The sequence below is a fragment of the Pomacea canaliculata genome, linkage group LG9 (genome assembly GCF_003073045.1).
Source record: "Pomacea canaliculata isolate SZHN2017 linkage group LG9, ASM307304v1, whole genome shotgun sequence".
Lineage (NCBI taxonomy): Eukaryota > Metazoa > Mollusca > Gastropoda > Architaenioglossa > Ampullariidae > Pomacea > Pomacea canaliculata.
The window spans coordinates 16,980,103-17,003,363 of NC_037598.1; the positions used below are offsets into that span (position 1 = coordinate 16,980,103).

General features: G+C 39.1%; 3 protein-coding genes across 5 annotated transcripts; 1 reads left to right on the plus strand and 2 right to left on the minus strand.

Moving 5' to 3' along the window:
- The first annotated feature begins 72 nt into the window (after positions 1-72).
- Positions 73-10,341, plus strand: LOC112571690. Of its 3 annotated transcripts, none has more exons than XM_025250898.1 (13): positions 73-172; positions 542-662; positions 1,060-1,196; positions 2,524-2,661; positions 3,694-3,875; positions 4,231-4,354; positions 4,699-4,894; positions 5,202-5,912; positions 6,299-6,461; positions 6,902-6,976; positions 7,201-7,295; positions 8,355-8,455; positions 9,501-10,341. In XM_025250898.1, the coding sequence occupies exons 2-13, from the start codon at positions 551-553 to the stop codon at positions 9,702-9,704; spliced, it is 2,238 nt and encodes a 745-aa protein (XP_025106683.1). In that variant the 5' UTR covers positions 73-172; positions 542-550; the 3' UTR covers positions 9,705-10,341. The 3 variants fall into 3 exon arrangements, 2 of the variants coding, with proteins under 2 accessions (XP_025106683.1, XP_025106682.1); XM_025250897.1 differs by having other exon boundaries at positions 110-247; XR_003100875.1 differs by lacking the exon at positions 9,501-10,341 and having other exon boundaries at positions 110-247; positions 7,209-7,295.
- Positions 10,342-10,948: 607 nt separating this feature from the next.
- On the minus strand, positions 10,949-15,801 carry LOC112571691 (universal stress protein Slr1101-like). The gene is made up of 4 exons (XM_025250899.1): positions 15,557-15,801; positions 13,461-13,556; positions 12,919-13,025; positions 10,949-12,718 (listed from the first exon to the last, which is right to left on the minus strand). Exons 1-4 carry the CDS (start codon positions 15,639-15,641, stop codon positions 12,491-12,493), a joined length of 516 nt encoding a protein of 171 aa, XP_025106684.1. The 5' UTR covers positions 15,642-15,801; the 3' UTR covers positions 10,949-12,490.
- A 3,680-nt stretch (positions 15,802-19,481) lies between these two features.
- Positions 19,482-23,236, minus strand: LOC112572023. Its single transcript, XM_025251522.1, has 4 exons — positions 22,964-23,236; positions 20,882-20,974; positions 20,088-20,195; positions 19,482-19,823 (listed from the first exon to the last, which is right to left on the minus strand). The coding sequence occupies exons 1-4, from the start codon at positions 23,046-23,048 to the stop codon at positions 19,792-19,794; spliced, it is 318 nt and encodes a 105-aa protein (XP_025107307.1). The 5' UTR covers positions 23,049-23,236; the 3' UTR covers positions 19,482-19,791.
- Between the last annotated feature and the right edge of the window lie 25 nt (positions 23,237-23,261).

Here is a 23,261-nt window from a genome sequence, read left to right on the forward strand (position 1 = left end):
TCATTCTCTTATAGGATAATGTTAATCAAATGGCATAATTAACTTAATAAAAGAGTAATTATGAGGAATTCTCGAGCCAACAAAATATGAAGCTACAGTCAACAGACGGCTCAATTTGGGAAGGGACATCACTCTCAATCAGGATTTCCGCGCGGTGTTTTCTTGAAATCTTGTTAGTTGTTAAGTCGTATTGTTTCATCTCATCGCTCAACCTGTCTTGATCTGCGGCAAAAATAATCCACACTCGGTATTAAAGATTATTTTTATACAACAATTTTTAGGACCCAAGGCATTTCTGACGTGCTCGAGTCTTAAGAGTCTTAGGCCTTGGCCAATTTTGCTATGTTATCAATCAGCTACATTGTCTGTCAGCTTGAATTACAGCGTCAGATTAACCAGCATTTAGTTTAGTTGTTCCCGTTGTTTTTGACGAAGCAAAAAGCAAAAAACTTTTTTTCAATGAGCAAACAAAAACACAAGAAAATAAATATGCAAAACTAAAAAATGATTCGATTTGTAATCAGTTTGGACTGTGTTGCAGTCTGCTGCTATGTCAAAGAAAAGTCCTGTTAAATACGTTTCACTCAAAGATGCCAGCGGCCGATGTAATGTCTTCGGAGTTGTTCAGTTCTGCAAACAGCCAGTTAAGACAAAAGGAACAGGTGGGTCTAAAATAAATTAGCAAAGGGCATAAATTAGCAATGGTCTATAAAGACTTTCTTTTAAATACAGTTCATTTTCAGTGATGTTTGTTAACAAATTTGGAGGTAAATTATGTTTTTTTTAAAAAGAAAAACTATTCGAAGTACATTGCCTTTATCATTACTATTGAGGTGCTTTTTTAGGTAAATAAGAAATTATCATATGCAGAACTTTAGTGTTCTTTAAGTTCTTTAAGTGTTCTTTTTTTGGTGGTCTGTTTTTGTTAGGGATCATTACATGTTTTTGTTATCTTTAAGGATTAATACATGGTAATGTATCTATAAAAATCATTAGGTGTAGTTTGTGAAATCCTGTTGATATACTCACGTGGTTGAAGGGTGTGGTAATGATTTTCAGATTACCTCATGACTATAAGCATCACTGACCAGAGCCTGGCTGCTGGAGATAAGCTTGTCTGCCTCATATTTCATCCATCTTTAGAAGCTTTACCACGTCTGACTGCTGGTGATGTGATCCGTTTTCACAGGCTTAAAGTTAGAACATTACTTTCTATCCTTATGGTGCTTCTAAATATCATGTGTATTAATGTGAAGCAAAAATGCTTACTTTAAAGTCTATCTCTCAGTATTTTAAGAATGAAATGTGAAAAAAATGAGATCAATATTTTTAGAAATCAAACCAGATATGGAGAATCCTTTATTGACATAGTTCCATTATCCATTAACTGAAAATAAATAATTGCACATACATGACCTGCATGTGACTTTTTTGGACTGTGAACTTACGTGGGTATTTTTCTAATAGAGTTAGAAAAAAATGCGACCCTATGTTCCTTGAGGAGTAATAAGGAATAAACTAAAGTAAAACTAGAAAAAAAAAACAACAATAGCTATGTGTAAAGCACAGAAATTTTAAAGTTCTGTCTAGTAACAATAATTTCCTCAGTTAAATTAGGTATCATCTATCACTGCCACAGTTATGATGCCGTGGTTTGTGTTTGTCACCAATACAGTAAGCATGAAATGTCCTGGCTCAGTATCTTGTTTTAGATAGGCTGTTTTTTCCTTGCATGTGTCACCTGTTTGACTAAGGCTGTTTGGCAGTGATATAGTTGCTACCTCGGTGTAAAACTCCAATTCCACAATATCCAGCTATCTAATGCCACCTGTCTCATGATGCCATGGTCATGATGTCTCACTTCTTTTCTTCCACCTGGATTACTTTTAGCGGGACTTCCTGTTGCCACACTTCTCTTCAACATTTTCAGAATATTGCTGCCTGTCTGGTGGCTTCAGAAAAATAAGACTTACTTCCCCCACTTGCCTTACTTCACTGGCTCCCAATCAGCAAGGGGATCCATGAGCTACACATATCTCCTAAACTTTTATTTACCATCTTTCTATCATCCATCTGTTTTCTGAATGGAGAAATGTGTTGAGTTGTAAGATGTATTTTATTGTTTCCTTTAAAGTAGCAACCAACAGAGCATGAAAATCCCAGCTCTTCAGTTCTTGTTTTGTATGATAACTAGATCGCTTGCTACATGTCTTTTTTCTGACTTCATTTGCGTTTGCAGGCAAAGATGTGAGTGTGTATGTTTTCATGTGTGTAAACAGTGTATAAACCAGTTTTTAAATAGACGTCTGGTCACCTTATTTTAAATTGAAAGAGGATATGTTAAAGCAAAAGAATTTAAGTTCTGTGTGGATTATAACTTTCAATGATGAAAAATGCATGAGGATTTTGCAAAGTCAAAAGTAGTTTCCTAGTAACAGTGGCAGCAATGTTTCCTTAGGAGTTTTTTTTTATTAATGTCTTTTGACAAAATAAAATGCTTTGCTTATTCTGTGTGTGTTGCAGATTGGAACTTTCAATGACAAACCTCAGGGAGAAGCTAAGTGTACTCTGGGTTGTTCCTGGTTGGTGTTTGGAGCAGACACTGAGCAGCTGCAGTCATCAAGTAAAAATTTCTCATGCACAGATGATGATAGGCAAAAGGTATAAACCTGCCCTATAAAAATATACATAGTCATTGATATTAGAAAGGAAAATTAATTAGATGATCTCAAATACAAGAGGCTTTTTGGTTAACTAAAAATGCATTCAGAGATGCACAGTTAAGCCATGTACTGGAGTAGTATCATAACTGCTGGACACTTCTATAATCATGTAACATTCCAAGGCTGAAAACTATGGTTTTGCTTGGTCTTGGCTATAGTTCTTTTCAAGAGGAAGCTTTTACTCTCCTACAAAAACCAACCACACATACAAAATGTTAATAATTTAAAATACAATTCTATTTTGATGTTTATTACAAAAGGCACCTTGTCTTTAGCAATTCTGTGTTCACTTGACAAATTATCTAAATGGAGACAACCAAGACTATTCTTTTCTTAAAGTCAGTTGTGATTAAAAGCAATGTGATTTAATGACTATTTTTCCTTATGAACTATTTTTTTTGGTCGCTTACACAACCAAAATATTAAAGTTAAAAAATACAAAACATTTCTGGTCATGATGATTTGTGGCACTTCTATTTATTGCCGAATTTACAAATCAGAGAACAATACAACATCCAAATAGGTAAAATTTAAATAGGTCAGTCAAAGCTCTTAAAATGTTTATTTAATTAAAATTGTAAGATATTGGTACAGGGAGATTTTTTTTTTTAGTTCAGAAGGTGAGGGTTTTTTTTTAACCATAACCCTGCCTCCCTTTTCCATTTACTGTCCTTCACACAGATTTTTGAAAACAAAATAATTTTAACCATACCTTTCATGTTCTTAGGCATTCTTATTTAAGGAAAATTTCTGTTTTAAATTCAAATGGATTATGCTTGTGTTTGTTGAAATCATGCAGATAGAAGATTGCATAAAATTACAATAATTGCATGGAATGTTTCTTTTATTGGTTCTTTAGAGGAGAGACATGGCTATGCTAGACGGAGTAAAACGTGAATGTTATACTTAAACAACATACACTACCAGTGCTGCAAATTCATCTTTCATCTTTGATCATATTTCATTACAGGCAAAGGAGCTTCAGGCATGGGCAGCCACACGAGATTTGTTTTGTAACAGCTCCATCGGGACACTGGCCACCATCGTGCCAGGGAAGTATTGTGATCTCATTTGTCAAGTACTGGGTACGTGTGTTGAAGAAGAAGGCAGCTGTTTTGTGGCCCGGGTGTGGGATGGCACAAAGCTAGTACAGTGAGTGTCAGTTACTTAAGGGCTGTTTGAATCTATAATCTACTTTCGGCTCAATGTGCGGTGTCAACCAAGAAGCTCACATTTCCCAGGTCTTAACAGCTGGAAAGATATTGACATTTGATTTTAAACATTCGGAAACTAAATGAGGGCGACAAGTATGCCTCAGTAAGATAATGTCCAATTAGTTTTGCGTTCTTCTAACAAGATGTAATAATGTTTAACAGCTGTTTTAATGAAATATGTCTCTATGCTTGCATTTTGGACAAAAGGAAAGGGAAAAGACTGAATAATTTAAGATAATAAAAATAATACTTTGCACAGCTTCACAAGAGTTTCTATTTCTCTTGTCCCATAGCCCCTGTGTGTCCACACAGAAAGATATGACCTCCACCTGCAAGGAGCTTCAGCAGCTGGACAGCAGTTTTCTTGCTGATGTGTGGTTCTATGATGACCACTTCCTTACTTATCTTGACATGAAGGTTAGTTGACACAAGGGTAAGATGATGCTTTTGAAGTCACGACTTGTAGTAGTAGTAACTGGTTGGTGCAGCTTTTATTATATTTTTATGGTACTTTAGTGTTAAAGTATCAAAATTTAGAGTTGTTTTATAAAATCTTTATGAAGAATGTGGTAAAATACTATTTTTTAAAGTTTGTAATAAAAGTAAGATTTATCAAAAACAAAAATATCAGTTTTCCATGTAAGTAGCTATTTAAGATATACATCTTAAGGACTATCCTTTACAAGGTAGTATTTTCTGGATTAAAAAAAAACAACAAAACACCCAGATCTTTCTTAGCAGTATAAATGTGTATTGTGCAGCCAGCTCAGTTTATAAAGCTCTGTAACTTGCATGCCGCCATAAGCAAAGACCCTGACACAGGGCAGCCATTTACAAATACTACTGTAGTGGAACTTGTGATACATCGAGGCACGTCATATGGCCGAGGCATAGTGTTCCTGAGCAACGACTCACCAGAAGTGCAGTGCCTAAAGAAGAGGATGAAGGAAATCTCAGGTGATTTTAACTTTACGGGTTTTGTAGTTTCTGTAGACACCTTGATCCATGTACTCTCTTCTGTATCTAACACAACTGCACAACTGACCATTAAAATATGCAAGAGAAGAGATCTATTAGGCTTGCAAAAGACAAATATAATAAAAGGAAGCAATAGTACAAGGCAGAGGCACAAAGGTTTTGTTTAATGGGTCTGTGTGTGTATACGTATGGGTGAGTGCGTGCATCCCCTTCCATGTGTTTGTGAGAGAGATCTAGCAGTCTTGTTTGTGTTCATGCTTGAATTTGTTTAAAATTTTCTTTTAAGGACCAGAAAGCACTGACACATGCATCATTAATGGCTCTGAGAAGATTCAAAGTTGTGGAGACGAAGGCTGCAATAGAACCACGGGTGAGATAGACACAAACATCAAACAGACAAGACCTTCAGCTGCAGCAACAAGAGGCCAGGGGGAAGAAACTTCTGAAAATGCTCCCAGACCAGGATGTAGTCACTGGGACAATGCAGTCTCTCAATCTTCGCCTCAGTATGCTTCTACAGATCAGAATTCCAAAATATTTAACAATGAAAATACTTTAAAAATGAATTCATTAGGAATCGACAGGATCCATTCTGATAGGGTTGAAAGAAAAGAGATGGAAAATACAACACTCAGGCAGGGTAGTAAAAGAAAGCCTATGGCTACAAAGTCAGACTATGAACAGGTGGTTGCAAGTGGGTTGACAACACAAAAAGACAGTTTTTGTAGAGATGAACAGGAAAGTTCAGAGATTTTGCCAGATGTCATTGTCATCAGCTCTGGAAGCACAGACTCAGAAAAGCATGCTTCACTAAATCAAAGCAACTCTATGGAAGTTGTGATGGCAGAGCCATCACTTTCTGAATATGGATTGTTGGATACATGTAATAGCCAATCTTTAGAGTCTGATAGTAACCAATCATTGTACAATGAGTCCATCCAAAGCTGTTTTTCTCTCCCTTCCCCTGGCGATGTGTGTATGCTTCAGACTGCAACAGGTATGATAATTAGTAGAATGCTTGTAACATGAAATATATCTTCTGACAATGACGCTTAATAGTTTTAAATATTGATGAATAATCTGGTATCACTGTTGTCATTATCATCTGAAGTGCCTAGTAAGTGCAGAAGTCAACACAGAAAAATAAATCCTAACGGTATCTGGAGCATATCGTCCATGATAAAGTTTATGTAATACTGTATCAAAGATTTCACCAATGACAGAGTAGTGGTTCACATTTTTCTTAGCTTGATAGGCTTTATTAGTTAGCTTATTTCGTTAGCTATGTGCTAAAAACAAGAAAAAGCAGTGTATTGAGTACAAAATTACTTAAATCATTTAATAGTTTGGCTTTTTTTTACTAAGGGTTAATTGTTTGTGAAGTGATTACAGGACATCGCCATATAAACAGGACATCTCTGCGAGAAATTTTGGACTACAGAGTTCCATACAAATTTCGTGTTCTGGCCTGGCTTGTAGACTTTTATCCAAATACTACAGATGTGTATGACTTTGTCCAGGAGCTGTGTCCTAGATGTAAGATTCTGTAAGTGGTCATATTTCTTTTTTGATTGTGTCTAATGTAAGCACATGTGTTCACTATTGATGTGATAAACCATCATACCATTATGGAGAAGTATGCTTAAAAAGATAAAATACATGTACTTTGGAATGAAAAGAAATGATCTTATATATGTATATGGAAAATGCAAAGACTTCACAAACATCTACTTTTTCATTGCATCTTTGCTGAGCTGATCAAGCTTGCCCCAGTAGTGACGCCTACAAGTGTAGGTCAGATGCATGCAAGCATGATGGAGTTAGTTTGTGTATAATACACATATGGCTAAAACAACCTTGTCAGTGCTAGAAACAGGTACATCAGCCACCATCACAAGAACAGAGTGGTGTTTTCAAAAAGTGCAAACAAATAAGACCAGACCATTCAATGCAAGTTTCAAAATATGTCATGTTTTTTATTTGCAGGAAAAAGATTGGAAGGGAGGACTCAGAACAGAAAAAGAGAAAGAAAGATGTGAGAGTTGTATCATCTGTAACAAGGTTGGTTAATGCAATATCAGGGATAATGTTAGCAATACTCCAAGAGACAGGCACATTGTTCATCTCTATCTTTGTGCTGTGCATGTGTGTGTGTTTTTGTTTGTTTGGGGTTTTTTTTTTTTGGGGGTTTTTTTTTTTTGAGAGTGGGGGAGACATATTTTCTGTTTTAGTAATTTACAATATAATTTATATTAAAGTGATAAAAGACACTTTCTTTTTTAAAGTCTTGCAGAATGCTTGGGTGGAGACTTTGGCAACTGGAATTTTGAAGTTGAGTTAAATGACAGGGAAGTCAAACTGTGCTCTCAGTGCAGTACAGGTAAGATATTTTGACTTTTGTACAGCCACACATGTGTCATTGATTTGTCTTGATACAGGCAAAAAAATGGAGCTAGTTAGTTTTGTGGGGACTTCAAGCATATTTGATACTGTTGACATTACATGCCAAAATGCACAAATAAGAATTGAGATATTGATAACGTATATGTTACTAGAAGTTTTTTTATGTGCTTATTTCTCCCCATAGAGGCTTGTTTTTGGTATAAATTTTATGGCCTTCTGTAATATCTACAGACCCATAGAGTTTGCAACGACTTAGTCTTGGCCATAGCTCTTTTCACATGGAGACTTTTGCTTATCTGCAAGATATAATTTGCAGTCTGCTCCAAATCTTCAGAGAAGAACATAGGGTGCCATGAGAGAAAGCTTTCTGCTTGGGTAGAGATTGAGTCTTTGTTTCCAGTTCTGAGCCTGATGTTGGCCGCTTGTATGGACAGATCCAGCTGTCCTTTTGTAATAATCATATGGGTATTGAGCTCTATAGATGGACCTCATTATGGTCTTCAGCTCTTACATACAGTTATACAGAGTCCTCTTGTGCTTCTGCCTCCTGTTATGCAAGCCTTTCTACCTCATCATTGCTAACAAGTCTGCAGTACAAGAAAATCCCCTGAAACCAAGCAGTTGATGGTTTTCAGAGCTTTTTCTATACTGGGTAGTTGTTTTGGAGTGCTTGTATTATAGAAGTTAAAAAAGACAGCTTGAATATCTTTTTCTGCTCTGATCGTTGCTTACTACTTGCTGATAGAAACATAGCACGCAGATTTTCAAGATTCTCTTTTGCCACCCTACAGAAGCATTGACAACCTATATTAAAAATAGAATACCACGAACAGTGAATCCCATATTAAATATTCATTATCATTCTCTTACTCTTGTAACTTAAGTGCTTAAGATACATGTACACTTTCACCACCACATTCCTTGAAATTTCAAGACTAAAGGAAAGATATTCTGTTGTTTAAACTATACACCAGAAATGAGTTTCTTCTTCTTTATTTGCATTGGCTATATCTTAAACTGTCTTGCTTGTTGGCAGAGGAGGAACCTGTACCAGTAGAGCTGACCTATGTTCTGAGGATGGTGTTGACAGACAGCAGTAATTGCTTCTTACCTGTAAACTTGTGGCAAGAGAACGCAGTAAGTGATATGCAGCTAAGAAGGGAGTGGGCAAAGTTTTCTCTTTGCAGGCCAGTCTCAAAATTCCAAGCGGTGCAGCAGGCCGGTAAAATACCAAAAACCCACGCCAGGTGACTACACAATTAGTTAATAATGGTGTTTACTTACTGAATTGATTGTGTTAAGTGAAGCAGTTCACTCACAATAAACTGTAAAACCAATCTTTCCCTCTTCGAAGGCAGCCATCCCCGATGCTAACAACTACATCAGACATGTCAGTCCTGTGACTCTTATCTTTGTACCTTGTCATTGTTCAAATGTTACGGATTGTCAGTGTTCTAATGCTGTTATACTTGATCAGTTTCAATCAAATTAACCTAGGCTGAATAAAAAAAAAAAAAGACAAGTGCAGTTCACATTTTGGCAGACAGGCCAGTCCAGACATCATTGGGCCTTACTCTTCCCCACCCCTGAGCTATGGGATGCTCAGCGACTATTGACTCTCACTGACTGTGCACTTTAAGTGATTTGCCATCAGAGTTAGGGTTCAGGCTGGCAATGCAGCCTTCTTGTTCCATTTATGATGCTCAGCTGGCCCACATCCTTGAGCTTTCTTCCAGTGAAGTGTTTGAGTAAACTGATCACTGATGTCCATGCATGAGTGGTTTGTTTTTGCTTTGTCTTAGTTTTACTGTTGTCAGCATGTTGCTCCCTAGTCATTAAGAAACCACCAGCCACAGCACATGATTTGCCCACAGATGTTTCTAAGCCACACAGACTGCACATGATTAAATTTACATTTGTGATTCATGGAGAGACTGTATGGATACATTAGTTGTAGGAGTCAGTCAATGGAAGACTGATATTGCCGAGAGAAGCAGACTGAATGTAATTAATGTACCTATGCTTCTCTGTTTTGGAGTACAAGTGGTTCTGGTATCTAGTTTTGAAGCTAGCCATCACTTTACATGTGTATTATGATAAGCATGACAATACAGTAGCAGTATGCTGTGCTTGTTTGCATGTAGTCATTTGCAGCAAATTAAACTTGTTATTTCATCTACAGACCAAATTCTTCAATGGCATCAAACCAGAAAAAGCCTTAGAGGATGACAAAGAGTTTCAAAATGCCATCTGCACTTTGCAAGATTGTGTTCTGCTTCATCCATCCAAGGCACGAACAGATGTGCGCCCACTTGACTGTTGTATATTCTCTTATTCAACACCATTTGGAACAAACTTCCAATTGTTTGACACGATTCTTGCTTGAATAACAAATATTTAAATGCTTATCTATATGCTTTTATGACCATACGTTTTTTCATTCAAACAATTAATATTTGTTGTGCAATGTTTCATATAAATTTTCATCAATATTTGTAAACTGGATTATGTTGTGATTTTCCTGCACATTGTCTGCCTGTGGATCTTGCTTGGATCCTTAACTTAGCAGTTTTTTTACCTGCCTGTGGCCTTCGTTCTTTCTCGCTGGCTTTTCACTGACAATTCAACTTTTTCCCCAACAGTCAAGTTTCCTCATTTATGAAAGTCACAAGAAGATGGATCTTAAATGCATCCACCATTTGTTTTTGTATGTGAATGCAGCAAAGTTTTTTCCTCTCTATGATGATGATAGAATCAACTATCTCATATAGTCAACTCTCTCCTAAGTGTTGATTATTCTTGCAGATGGAATAAGGGACTGTCCACACTATAGATCTACAAATCATGAACATCTTGTTCTGTGAAAATCAGTGATCTCTTGTTCCACAACTATTCTGGTTTTTCTATTCATTGGATCAATCCCAGCAATTTTGTCTGCACGTTGCAATGTGTTGCTTGCTGTTTGATATGTTTATGCATGCATTCCTGCAAGAGAGGTGAATAAATTTTATTTCTCTACAGTGCTTATAGCCTTGGATGTGCGTTAAATGTTGCATTATTATTCTTATGTAAACTTGCATCATTATACAGTTTTATTCATTTTTTTCTGAGATTTTCCTTTTTGGTGTTAGAACAAAGTATAGTTTGTAATAATTCAGGGGCTTTATATGGACTGCAGTCATGCGTGACAAACATTATTATGAAAAATTCAGCTTGTTACCACGGGACATCCAACTTCATTTTGCCTACAATTGTTCAGCTTCCTCCCCTGCGTGGATATAAACTTTCATGTGTGCTGCATGGATGTCACATGGCTTAAGGTGCACCATAATGTGTGTCTTTCATTTATCCTAAACCCACAACTAAAAGAAATCCAATGCTTTAAAGTTTTTTCCTCACACTCCAAGAACACTGGTTTCATTTTGCAATACAGGGATGGTTTCTACTTCTATTTACTTAAAACCAGCTTCTATTGGTGTATTGCACTATGTGAGGATTTTAATATTTGCCTTCCTCTGTCACCTTCATGTAACGTGAAGACAATTCAAAACATTTTTTAAGTAACTCAAAAATATGCAAACAAAAGCTAAAGTACTTTAGCTGCTTTGACATGATCACTATAAGTAATGCTGCTGCTTTGATTTTTATTTTCATTTCTTTTGATACAGTCATATCCAAATAAGTTTTCACAGAACAAGAATTACAGATAGTGCTTTCTCTTTGAAAACCAATGGAATGATCAGATGTCAGAAAATTTCTTTTGAGCAAAATTATAGGTCACATGGTTACAGCAAGTTTGAAACAAAAAGTGGTTCCTTTGTTCCGCACTTGAAAAGTAGCTCCAGATTACTACACTCCAATGGTCAGCACAATGTGGTCTTTCAATCTGTTAAGACTCAGTCGATCAGCATTATCCAAGTAGGGAGTTTTCAAGCAGATTTCATCTCACTTTTTATCTAGCTTATCAAACAAAGCAGGACACTGAATGCAGTTAAGTGTATTTGTCAATTTTGAGCATTTACACACTGATTTTCAAGAAAATGTTCAAAGGTATAGCATATTTAAAATGTTACATGGGAAGACAAGATATGCTGTCCTATGGTCCAGAGCTGATTGAAAAAAAATGGGTTGTTGGTCTCAAACACCATGTGAGGCTCTTTCATTGTAAGAAAAGATAAAAGCATCCATCCATGTTTCAACAAAACATGGTGTATCAACAGTTTAAAAAGCTTTCTACTTTATAATAGAAAGTAAAAAAAGGAAACAATAAAATTATCTGATTGCTGATTTTAAATGCTTTAACCCTCCTTAACAGAAAGGCTAGGATTTGACTATGCAGTCCCTGTTAAATACAGTAAGACCACTGACTTGAACACTATATCACTAAATAGCAATGAAATTCTATTAGCGGAAAGTCAGCCGTAGCATCAAAAACATTGCACAATAGTGTTCAGAGATGTTAGCCTGGTGATAAAAGGGAACTGGACATTATTTCATAAGTTAAATAGCTCTTACAAAATAATCTAAAGTTTGAAAAGAAAAACCAAGTAATTTTGTTAAAATCTTGTGATAATGTAAATGCTCTCATACAAAAACTACATTGTTAGATGATGCTGAATAGTCACTTTTTCACTGGAAACTAAATTTTCAGCCAAGAAATGAAAAACTGGCTTTAGAGTTTCCAGTAGATGATTTAAAGACTTCTTTGTAAGACTGACCACCATTTCAAGCTTTTTATTTAAAAAAAAACTCCAGGGACTAGAAATGCATTATTAGATACAACCTTGAACAACACCAGTTACCATCCAACATAAGTTTCTCTGCTGGATTTTTAAAAAAAACACTAAACCATCAAGAAAAATGTTAAATTCCAAATATGAAACTCACTGGCTGAGGGAAATTAATATTCAGCACAGAAGAAAATTTTAAAAGCACACCATATGTGTAAACCCACCACTTCCACTATGTTCTAAAACTTAACTCTTGTTCACCGATACTTTTTCCATCATTAGAATAAATAATTAAGCATACTGCTGCTTAATTACCACTGAAACTCTAAAGCCACTTAATCCTTCAGCACAAAATGTTCATGCTTTACTGTCCCATTTTTCAAAATCAAGTGTCCAACCAATAAGTGTACTCCCTCAGATGCAGGTATTCTACAATACCTGGCTAATCCTTCTTCTGCTGTTCGTGATGACCATGATGATCGTGTTTGACAACAATCACTGGACACTTGGAGTGGTGAACAACGTAGTCACTGACGGAACCCAAAATAGTGCGACGCACAGCTCCCAGCCCACGGGAACCCACCACTACCAGCCCCACATCACTGCCACACTCCTTAATGATGCCCTCCCCTGGTTTAGCAGCTGCCACGCTTTTTACTTTTCCACCCAGCTGAAAAAACAGAAAATTCAGTCTGTGCATTGAATATTGAGCCTTTACATTGCTGCCTACTACAATGACATAATAATCATGGTACTTTACATTTTTACCTAATAAAGTAAAATGACAAAATAAACATAATACTGTGAGGAAATGAGAAAAGATCTCTCTATTTTCTCAAATATGTTTAGGCAGAGAGGGAAAGGGCTTACCCCATAAGATTTGAGCTTGTCCGCAAACTTCTCAAGGTCCTTCTGAATTCTTTGCTGCTCATCTTTTAACATGGCTTCAAGAACTTCTCGATCAAACACATAAACGGCTGAAATAGAAGGAATAACTGTCCCAGATCTTGCACCATTTCTTACATTTAATAGTATAAAGCACAGCCCACTATTTCTATTTATGCAGTATTTTCTGACCCGATTCAATCTGTCAAATATCATTTTAGCAGAACTACCCAGCAATCCAATCTTTAGTAAGGAAACACTGTAATATTCCATAAGTATAACTCAGTTTTTAAGTACACTCTATGCCATAAATTTTTTGGGCTTGCAACCACAAAAATGTTACTGATAGCTGTAAAGTTTTAAATGAAAACTACTACAGAATAAGATAAGATTTAAATCCAAAGAACACTGAAGCAAAAGCTTACAAGTTACAAATAAATTTACGACTAAAAGATAACATCTTGTTAATTTTATATGGCACTGATCATTTGCTTGCTTATCCACTCACTCATGAAGTTATGACTCACAGTTGGCCCATTTGGTTGAATGCAGCATGTCATTCAGTTCTGGGACATGAATCAGTGTCACAGAATTGCCCGGTTTGTGTACATTCTTAACATACCCTGAAACAAATAGAAGAACCCTAATCATGGCCTTTGTATGATCTGATAATACCTTAAAGCCAAACCCCATGCCAAATATTAAAAATAATGACCCAAATGCCAGCATTGTCTGCAACAAAGAACTTGAGAAGAGCTTTCTGCTTTGTCACTTGATTTATTTTTATATTGCTTTTCACCTCTGTGTGTCCGCGCTCATGGAAATGTAGGTGCTTATCCAGTGGCTTATGTCCATCATATGCATGTACATGCAGTCTTTTATACAGCATATTTGAGCTTAACTCTTCCTTTCTTTAAAAAAACTCTATAAAATATTTAAGGCTGCATGTAACTGTTACCCAAGGGTGTATGACGGTAAACATTAAGGTAGGTCAGGCTATAAACAGCTCCCCTGCAGTAAGTCTTACAAGCCTTAAAACCCAGTTTTATTCTATCCTAGTGAAACCAGTCTATGACAGTTGGGCTACAGAGAAATTTAAAGCTTGTTGCCTACCTTGTATATCAGTTTACACAGTTAGACTAAACCCATTTTAGGCCATCTTGACAATGCAGCTCTCTCTGACCATCTCAAAATCATACAGCGATAACAGCTCACATAGATAACTCACTGCTGGTGAAGTGACCTCTTTATGTCAATGTATAATTAATTTTAGGACTGTATTTTATAGTACTCTTGAGAAGTAGTAAGCCTCTCCATGGACTGTTATTTTTGATCATACTGAGTTTTAACATAATGAATCTGAAAAGCCAAACATTTCAATCTGTTAGCAGGCTAAATAGCTAGTACATTAATTTCAAATTTCATATCAGATTGGCCATTGCTTTCCCAGCCATAAATATTATAAAATAATTTGTTCAATATTATTGAATTTTACTCATGAAAAATACTGCTCCCATGTTATAAACAATGCGCCCTTGTTTTTGGACACTGCATGAATGTTATAAGTACTTATTATTTTAATGCTCCACAGCAGCTTCGATTTCACTTGAGAAACATATGAAACAACGTACATTAGCATCTTCTCAGATGCAAATATTTATACAAAGATCCAAATGTGGATAACATTTTGTTGAATATAATGTACTTTTGTGGCCAGTTAAACTAGAAGGTGTTCAAAAAATTTGGATACGTTTTTTTTCTAACAGAAAAAAATACCACAAGTAAAATATTACATACACACCTGTTAATTCTACCACTCGCCAATTTTACCAACACAAGTGTTGATCTGACCACTCCTAATAATTGATTCAACCACATCTGTCACTGGTTTAGCTATTTAAAAATATATCGATTTTAATGTAGTCTCAATGTATTGTATGCTTTAGACATAAAATAGTGTGATTTACCTTCACCTTCAGGCACTTTATACTTTTTCAATTTATGGTTTGCATCTTACTTTACCGTTACTGGATAATCTGTGTACCCCCATCGATTGCGTGGAAAGGGGAGGGGGGTGCGCATGCATACGTGTCCATACCATAGTTTCTTATACGACAAGCCTTTATCTCAATGAGCAAATTAACTTGGTCGAATTAGGCAGCTCCCGCACAAGTTTATGCATTTTACAATAAATGTTTATATATTGATTAAATGGACTGATACAATATGTGCAAAAAGTCTGAACAACTTGAGGAAAACACTTCCCAAGTGACTTACTCGCTATAAATAACAATAAATAGTTGTTAATGTAAAGCATTTTAATTTTAGAATGTATTGCTATTGTTGCTGTTACAACACTATCCTTTATAGCACACTTCTATACCTTAGTATCTGTGCGTGAGGGAATAACAAGCTCAATACTGACTTCCAAATAAGAACTGTACGTGTCCGTTATGTGTAACAGCAGGAGCTGCATGACTGCGTGCTGATGCTGTCAACGTTAACAACACTGCATTAATCAATAATAAGTATAATAGCATAAACCAAAGCAAAGATGCATGCTGATTAACACAACAATGTCCACGAAGCAGCTAGATGTAACAAAGGCAAGCGCGACACTCACAGTCAAGGGCGTTCTCCGAGTTGGCACTGCCATCGTACGCGATCACAACTTTCAGTCCCTCAGCTGAGGCGCCGCTGTCTGCCATCTTACGCGATCACGGACTGATAAGTGCTCAATCTCAACCTGCAAACTGTCGCAAAGCTTTGGCACAGTGTCGACGGTGCGCCTGACACACACTATCTACGCCTGTTGCACCTGAAGCTGCTGTAAGCTTGTTGTTTACTACAGCCGTCCCGGCGTCCTCTCTGATGACCTCGAACTCTGCCCGCCGGGGTCACGTCAACATCGCTTTGTACAGCGAGGGAGGGGCACCACCTCCACACCTTCCCCATCGATGACGAGAAACATTGTGGACGATGGAGATGATGGTTATTGAGCAGGGCATACAGTTACAGCATATCTTTTTTTTAAAAAGCACTTTTTCAGTACCAAATGGCGGTGAAGACGCTGTTCCCTTGCCCTTGAAACATGTGTACTTACATGTATAGTGGGGCCGGGGGGTCGCTAGAACTAATAATAAAAATACTCCTTGCATCAATCATTATTGTAAACATTTATTACTTTTCGAGTATACAACAGTATGCTTTCGAGCTATAATTGGATTGGCAATATCAAGTAATATCGATAACAAACCGTTAGGACAAGTGCACACTGGGATCTACAAAACATGTGATATCAATATTTTAGGTGTGTGTACACATGAGTGGTTAGTGAATGAGGGAAAACGACGTATAAAGATCAAACTATTCACACCCCTTCTATCAGAAAATGTCACCAGTGGACGTGAAAATCTCGACAGATTAAAGACAATACAGGGTTTGTGCCCTTTACCTTCACCCTGTGCGTGTGATTTGGGTCGCCACAGATTTGAGTACAATTATTGGAGCTAGCAGTAATGTGTAAAAGGCAAAGGTCATCCCTTAACCTTTTCAAGTCGTGGGGGAAAAGGGAGGTGTTAGAGACCTCACTTTTCTCGGGGTCAGCTTTACATGAGGGCTTTGCCCATCTCTCCTTCACTGCCTTACTTTCCCCAACGCTCTAAGCCAGGCGTCAGATACCCATTTCAACCAGTTGGGTCGATGGGCGAAGTTTGCTTGAGCTAATCGGGTATTGAGCCAGTATGCCCTCAGTTTGAACGCAGTGCTCTAACCACTATAGGCTCTCCGCTTTCCCTATACTGATGTGATGTCTCAGTCGTCACATATTTGGGTACAATTATTGGAGGTAGCAGTATTTCTAGTACTGGCGAAGCCTACGCTTGAAGACGTTCTTTGAAGTCTAGCCTGAATTGCTTATTTTTTTCCATTTGTTACCTTTTCTGTTCGCTGGGGTGAGCTGGTAGTTGAGTAATAGAGGCGTTGTAAAAACTAGGAAGTAGCTGGAGTGAACAAAATTAAATAAATGTATTTCTATCTCTCCATGTGTTTGACAAACGGGGAAGTGGGCAGGAGGGGCTATAGCGGATATACCTTACGTGGATTGCAAACGGGGCTGAAGAAAATGTCATTTTGTGTTTTTGAGTTTTTGTTTGTATTTGATTGTTTGGGTGGTGGTGGTGGTGGGGGGGGAGGTCACACTGACACTTCTCGTGCTGCAGCAAACGGAAATAAAGTTGGAAGGAGAGGTGAGAGATGGTTTGTTTGATTTGATTTCTACTGCGGGAGAGTAAATATAGTGTTTTGTGCTGCAGAAGCTGTTATTTGTTATGGGCTGCTTGTGGTGTGAAGAGCGGATGTGGCAACTTGCAAGAGTGATGCAGCCGTCGAGACCGGCAAGTAAGCTGCGCAAAAATGATACTACGTGTGCCTCGGTCTGTCTTCTCTCGTGGAAACTCAACGTTGCAGGGAATCCGCGGGGACAGAAGACCCTGTTGAGCTTGACTGTTGTTAGACTTTGTGAGGAGACATCAGAGACTAAATGACACCCTCAGTGCCGCTACATTCCGGAGACTGCCATGCATGCCGTGGTGGTGGTGAAGCCACAGGAGGGGATGTGTGTTGGGGGGTCATTAGCCGAGAAGTTTGCGTGTGTGTTTGTGGCTTCGTTTATTACTCAACAGACTAAAGTGCAGCGGTAGACACAGCCATTGACGGCCGATGAAAGTCTGAACATCTGATTCTACTTAACTGCATCACAAACAAGACTTTAGTGTGGAGACACGTAGAGATGACAACGACTGACAACACATTTCATTTGTTCACAGGACGCACTTTGTCCAGAGCGCAGCAAAGAATACATTATGCAGCTCATGAAGACGACTGTAACAAAGGACCTCTGTCCTATGTGCCCGCACGTCTTCAACAGATGAAGAATGAGAAAGTCTGTAGCGAGTGTGTAAATGGAAGGACTATACGACCCCACTCTGCCAGCTCCCATATGTTGCTTCATATGTTGACAGAAATGCAGGCGATCTCACCTCCTGACGGGGCTTACTTGATGCTAGTTTTAGTTTTATCTAGCACAGTGGTTCCCAGCTTTTTGGGGTCGTGGCCCACTTTCACAATAGCCAAGTAACCTGCGACCCCGTGACAGTCACAGAAGCCATTTTTATATAGTCATAGTGATAGTCACACTAGAATACTGTTCTTTAGAATTAAAATATACGCAGAAACGCAGAAAATCCACTCTTACAGAGTTATGTAGAGGCAAATGGAATCAAAACTCGAAACGCAAGCATGTGACATTTGGATGTGACTGATGCATGGCACACCAAAAGCTTGGTAACAATTTTTTCCCGAAACAAAATACGTGGAGGTTTCATCATTTTAGTAACCCAGGAGGTCACTTGAACTTTCAGGAGCAGCTGGATTTCATCTTCAAGTCAAAGACACGATTGACATTATCTTTCGACGACCAGCTTACAGAAGTGTAATAAAGAAGACCTTCATGATTAGAATCTATGTCCTTACATGGTTCTTTAAAAAGGCAGCTGGTTAGGGTTCCAGATTTGATGTAATTCCCAATTTTTGTAACCGACTCAAGTACTGTATGTAGAGGAGTATGTCTTACTGGCAAGAGTGTATCGGTGAACCATGCAGTGAATGCCCTCAGCTTGGAGAGCAAGTTCTTTCACAAGACTAGCTCCATGGCGTCGAGAGAACTCTACATTCCTTCTGAGTGTATTCTGAATGCTTTGTTTCAAGTGACATTTAAATTTGGAAGGTTACATTGACATGAAATCACACTAAGAACTACATTACACAGCACACATGTGGTTTTTTAATGCCTTTGCTGATCAAGGTGGCACCCCAGAAACCCTTCGTGACCCCATTTTGGGTTGAGGGGTCCCGACCTACAGGTTGGAAACAACTGATATTGGATAAACCTATTTTTTAAGTTTGTAAAGCCTCGAAGTCAATCACCCCGTTGTCACAATGGTCGTCATTGTCGCTTTCGTTGACTTTCTTTCCTTCTACGAAATTGCTGCTTTACACTCGAAATCTTGATCCCCCCCTCCTCCCACAGTCTTTCACGTATATATACCACTGAGTACATGTAAGAATTCATTGTGAAAGGAAGGTGAGTTTCTAAAGGTGACGGCCTGTATATCAGTACCCGGAGTTCTCAGGTCGATCCCATGCCATCAACGTACACCTGGCTCCCACAAGATGCCACAGGTGTACCCGTGGGTGTGCATACATCATGATGTTTAGCCACGGTCCATGAGTTTCGCGAAAGCAAACTGCGCACCGTTCGACACACTGCGCAGAACATTAGATAAAGAATAACACTTTGTGAATATCATGATGATTGTATGTATAATGGTGATGATAATGAAGAGGAGGATAGTGATATATGACGAAGGAACTCATAGGATTTACATAGAGAAATTATTTATATATGTACTTGCACACCCCTTTGACCGATATAAAATACATCTCATACAAGCATTGACACAAAAGTATACCCACGTACATCATAAATATCAAATGTATAGAATGCAGTGGTTTAATAACATATAAACCTAAACCTTTCATGTTGCCAATAAAAAGAACTGATCTGATAGGAAAGGTCAGTATTAATTTCTAGACATATTCTTCCGACAGTCTGAGGACTTCGTGTTGTCCACCATCACGCGAGGGCACAGGACAACAGGGATGTCGCTGTGCATGGTGACGTAATCTGAACATGACCCCAGGAGAGTGCGTCTCAGTAGCCCTCGACCCCGTGACCCCATGACGATGAGGTGAGCGTTCTCCTCTTGCGCTGTGCTGACGATGCAGTGCCCGGGGTTGTCAGACATGGCGATCGAGGGTTTGAAGCGGACCTGCAGCACAACAGAAAGTTGTATACCAAATGTTAGTCTCTCACTTTCACTCACTTCTCGCTCAGATTGCTCTTTCTCTCTCTCACACACATTGACTTAAGTGAGGTGTGGCAGTGGAAGCTCTATTAATCACGAACATGCTGCATCCCCAAGGTGAGCTGGAAGAGGGCTAGTCTAGAATATTTGAAAATATGAAATTACAGAGGTACCATTGAGAAGGCCTAACCCTATCTATCAGAAAATGGGGGTCAGTTAGCTACATACCCCAGCGCTGGCCAGCTTGTCTCCGTAGGGCTTCAGAAGCGCCTTGGTCTCTCCCCTCGTCCTTGTGCAGCCGTCCTGCCAGCGCCTCCTTGTCATAGGTGAGCACAGCTGTCACGAGTCACAGATGAATCATGAACAAGTGTAAAGGTGTCACAGACAGTCACAGATGTAAACATGTGTCAAGATGTCACAGTCACAGTCAAACGCGTCTAAAGCTGTCACGGTCGGCCTGACAAATATTTTGGCCAAGGTTGTCAAACTTGGGTTTAAAGGTCACAGAAACCAATGGCAAACTTCCTTACATTTGAACTTTGGTCAACACGCTAAATCCACACTTGCCCACAAATATATTGCCAGTATATTCGCAAAGACAGTGTGACTTTGGACAAAAAGGTTTGGCAATCGACTCTTTGCTTGGTTAAGAACTATGTTTAGAGTCATGCTGTACAGGATGAAAGGTCTTCTTAGCCAGCCACAGCTTGGTTAAGTTTTTTGTGACATAATAAGTAGTCCGGCAATACAAAGTCTGGACAACGATGGATCTGTCTGCTAGCCTGGGGTCCTCCTAACTATCCGCAGTTTTACTATGTTTGGATAAAAAAAATGGCAAAAGAAAACTTCAATACAGCTGCTATCCGACTGATGCTCAAATAGAAGTCAAGGTGGGAAGAACTAAAGACAGATATATATGTACTTAGGAACAGAGATGATGACCCTCTGTTTAGTCTACGTTTGCACAGGTAGATGGACGGGTTTGCTGTTCTGCTAGGGAGTCAAAGAGTAACTATACTCACCAGTCTTCCAGAAGGACTGCAGGATGTTGCCGAGTTGCTTGCAGGTAAACAACACAGCTTGGTCTCCATCTCGTCTGATCGTCGTCATGTAGGCTGCACACACACCATGCCATGCTATATCATCAACATTGATAGACACCACGACAGGTCATTTAGATGACAACATCAACATTTGACATAAACTGTAGACAGACCACATCATGTTACTTTGACGATGTCATCAACATTTGACATAAGGTGTAGATGAACTTTTTAAGCATACTGTCATCTTCTCACTTTTAACGAAGCCCAGCCTAGACCCTAACAAAACCTCTGAAACTATCGTCCACGTTTTCAGTCTCCCTTTTCTGGAAAGGTTGTGTTACTTTTTGAATCAAACTGTTTCGGGTTCCGGTCATACCTGACTGGTCGCACCCAGTCCATAGTACTGTAGACACGATATCTTTGCCAGTGTGTAGCTGTGTTACTGTTACTGGACAGCCTGTAGCTTTGTTACAGGACAGACTGTAGCTGTGCTACTGTTACTGGACAGCCTGTAGCTTTGTTACAGGACAGACTGTAGCTGTTACTATTACTGGACAGACTGTAGCTGTGTTACTGTTACTGGACACCCTGTAGCTGTGTTACTGGATAGTCTGTAGCTGTGTTACTGTTACTGGACAGCCTGTAGCTGTGTTACTGTTACTAGACACCCTGTAGCTGTGTTACTGTTAACAGTAGCTGTGTTACTGGATAGTCTGTAGCTGTGTTACTGTACTGGATGTGTGCCTGTAGCTGTGTTACTGTTACTGGACACCCTGTAGCTGTGTTACTGGATAGTCTGTAGCTGTGTTACTGTTACAGGACAGCCTGTAGCTGTGTTACTGTTACTAGACAGCCTGTAGCTGTGTTACTGTTACTGGACAGCTGTTACTGTTACTGTAGCTGTGTTACTGGACAGTTGTAGCTGTGTTTCTGTTACTGGACAGCCTGTAGCTGTGTTACTGTTACTGGACAGCCTGTAGCTTTGTTACTAGAAAGCCTGTAGCTGTGTTACTGTTACTGTGTGTGTTACTGGACTAGTCTGTAGCTGTGTTACTGTTACTGGACAGCCTGTAGCTGTGTTACTGTTACTGTAGCAGCCTGTAGCTGTTTACTGTTACTAGACAGCCTGTAGCTGTGTTACTGTTACAGACAGTCTGTACCTGAGCTGGTTGCCGGTAGGATTAGTACTATAAGGAGAGGGGGGAAGGTGCTAGGAAAGCAGGCTCTACAGGTAAATTCCCAAAGGCCCTTCGTGGGAACAGACTATGTAGACAGAAATACTGCGCAGAATTCCTGAAGGTCGCGCAAGGAGGAAACGTCACATCACTTACTTCTCTCCCCCACCTGTATATGTGCTGCTAAGACAAGGAATAGACTACGGGTTAAGGTGGGTTGTCACGTATCGTGACCAGCTGTCACGTTTGTCTTTCGACGAAACAAGTTTTAAGCCCTCACTCAGAAAACTCAGGGAAAAGCAGGAAGAGATGAACACTCATATTTGTCATTTGTCTGTAGGATGTTGACCTCACTTTCACCTGACTGAAATGCAGAGGTGTGTGTGTGAGACAGAGATTCAGATACATTCAGCATGCGCAGCGATCTTCAACGTGCCATTTGGCATAGATGATTGTGCAGTAACCATAGCAAACACCTAGCAAACAGTGTGATTCAAAAACATGTCATGATAAGGTGTTCACATCATTATGCAGCAACAACCTACCCACTAAGTCATATAAGGTATTCAGAATTCAAATCATTCAAATTAACTAGCGGGCATTCATCTACAAAGTCATGATGAGGTACTCGAGGAAGATGACTGTTCACCTACTGAAATCTTTAAATTTATTCAGGGGACTGAGACAATGCTGACAGGCAGAACAGTAACAACACCGAGTCAGCGATACAGACAGTGACAGTACTGACACTCAGCGATACAGACAGTGACAGTACTGACACTCAGCGAGACAGACAGTGACAGTACTGACACTCAGCGAGACAGAGACAACGCCAACAGTTAGACAGAGACTACTGACAAACAGACGGACAGATGAAGCTCACTTTGGAAGGCGAAGTCGGACGCGTGTCCACCATCGAGCGCCAGAAGGACCGTCCGCTGGTGACGAGCTTGCGCCATGTCTGGCATCTGGTCTCACAGGCAGCAGCTAGGTGGCAGCACGAGCTGTTAACGTCACGGCTGTTAGACGTAACAGCCACAGCTGTGACGCTTTGGTCTTTTATCGCCTGGACAAGTGTAGAATCTTGAAATCTGGCGAAACATCAGGCGGAATGAGTGAGCTGTCATCTCGTCCCATCCCTTGACAGACAACAAATGACAGGTGCTGACGACACGGAAGAT

Excerpts from the sequence above, each read along its gene's own strand:
- LOC112572023 (XM_025251522.1), bottom strand. The coding sequence starts at position 23,048 with ATGCCAGACATGGCGCAAGCTCGTCACCAGCGGACGGTCCTTCTGGCG. Across the intron at positions 20,975-22,963 it reads GTCCGACTTCGCCTTCCAAA|CCTACATGACGACGATCAGA; the intron begins GTGAGCTTCATC and ends GTGTGTGTGCAG. Across the intron at positions 19,824-20,087 it reads ACAAGCTGGCCAGCGCTGGG|GTCCGCTTCAAACCCTCGAT; the intron begins GTATGTAGCTAA and ends GTTGTGCTGCAG.
- LOC112571691 (XM_025250899.1), bottom strand. The coding sequence starts at position 15,641 with ATGGCAGACAGCGGCGCCTCAGCTGAGGGACTGAAAGTTGTGATCGCG. Across the intron at positions 13,026-13,460 it reads TTCAACCAAATGGGCCAACT|CCGTTTATGTGTTTGATCGA; the intron begins GTGAGTCATAAC and ends CTTCTATTTCAG. Across the intron at positions 12,719-12,918 it reads ACAAGCTCAAATCTTATGGG|CTGGGTGGAAAAGTAAAAAG; the intron begins GTAAGCCCTTTC and ends CTGTTTTTTCAG.
- LOC112571690 (XM_025250898.1), top strand. The coding sequence starts at position 551 with ATGTCAAAGAAAAGTCCTGTTAAATACGTTTCACTCAAAGATGCCAGC. Across the intron at positions 6,977-7,200 it reads GTTGTATCATCTGTAACAAG|TCTTGCAGAATGCTTGGGTG; the intron begins GTTGGTTAATGC and ends TCTTTTTTAAAG. Across the intron at positions 8,456-9,500 it reads ACTTGTGGCAAGAGAACGCA|ACCAAATTCTTCAATGGCAT; the intron begins GTAAGTGATATG and ends TTTCATCTACAG.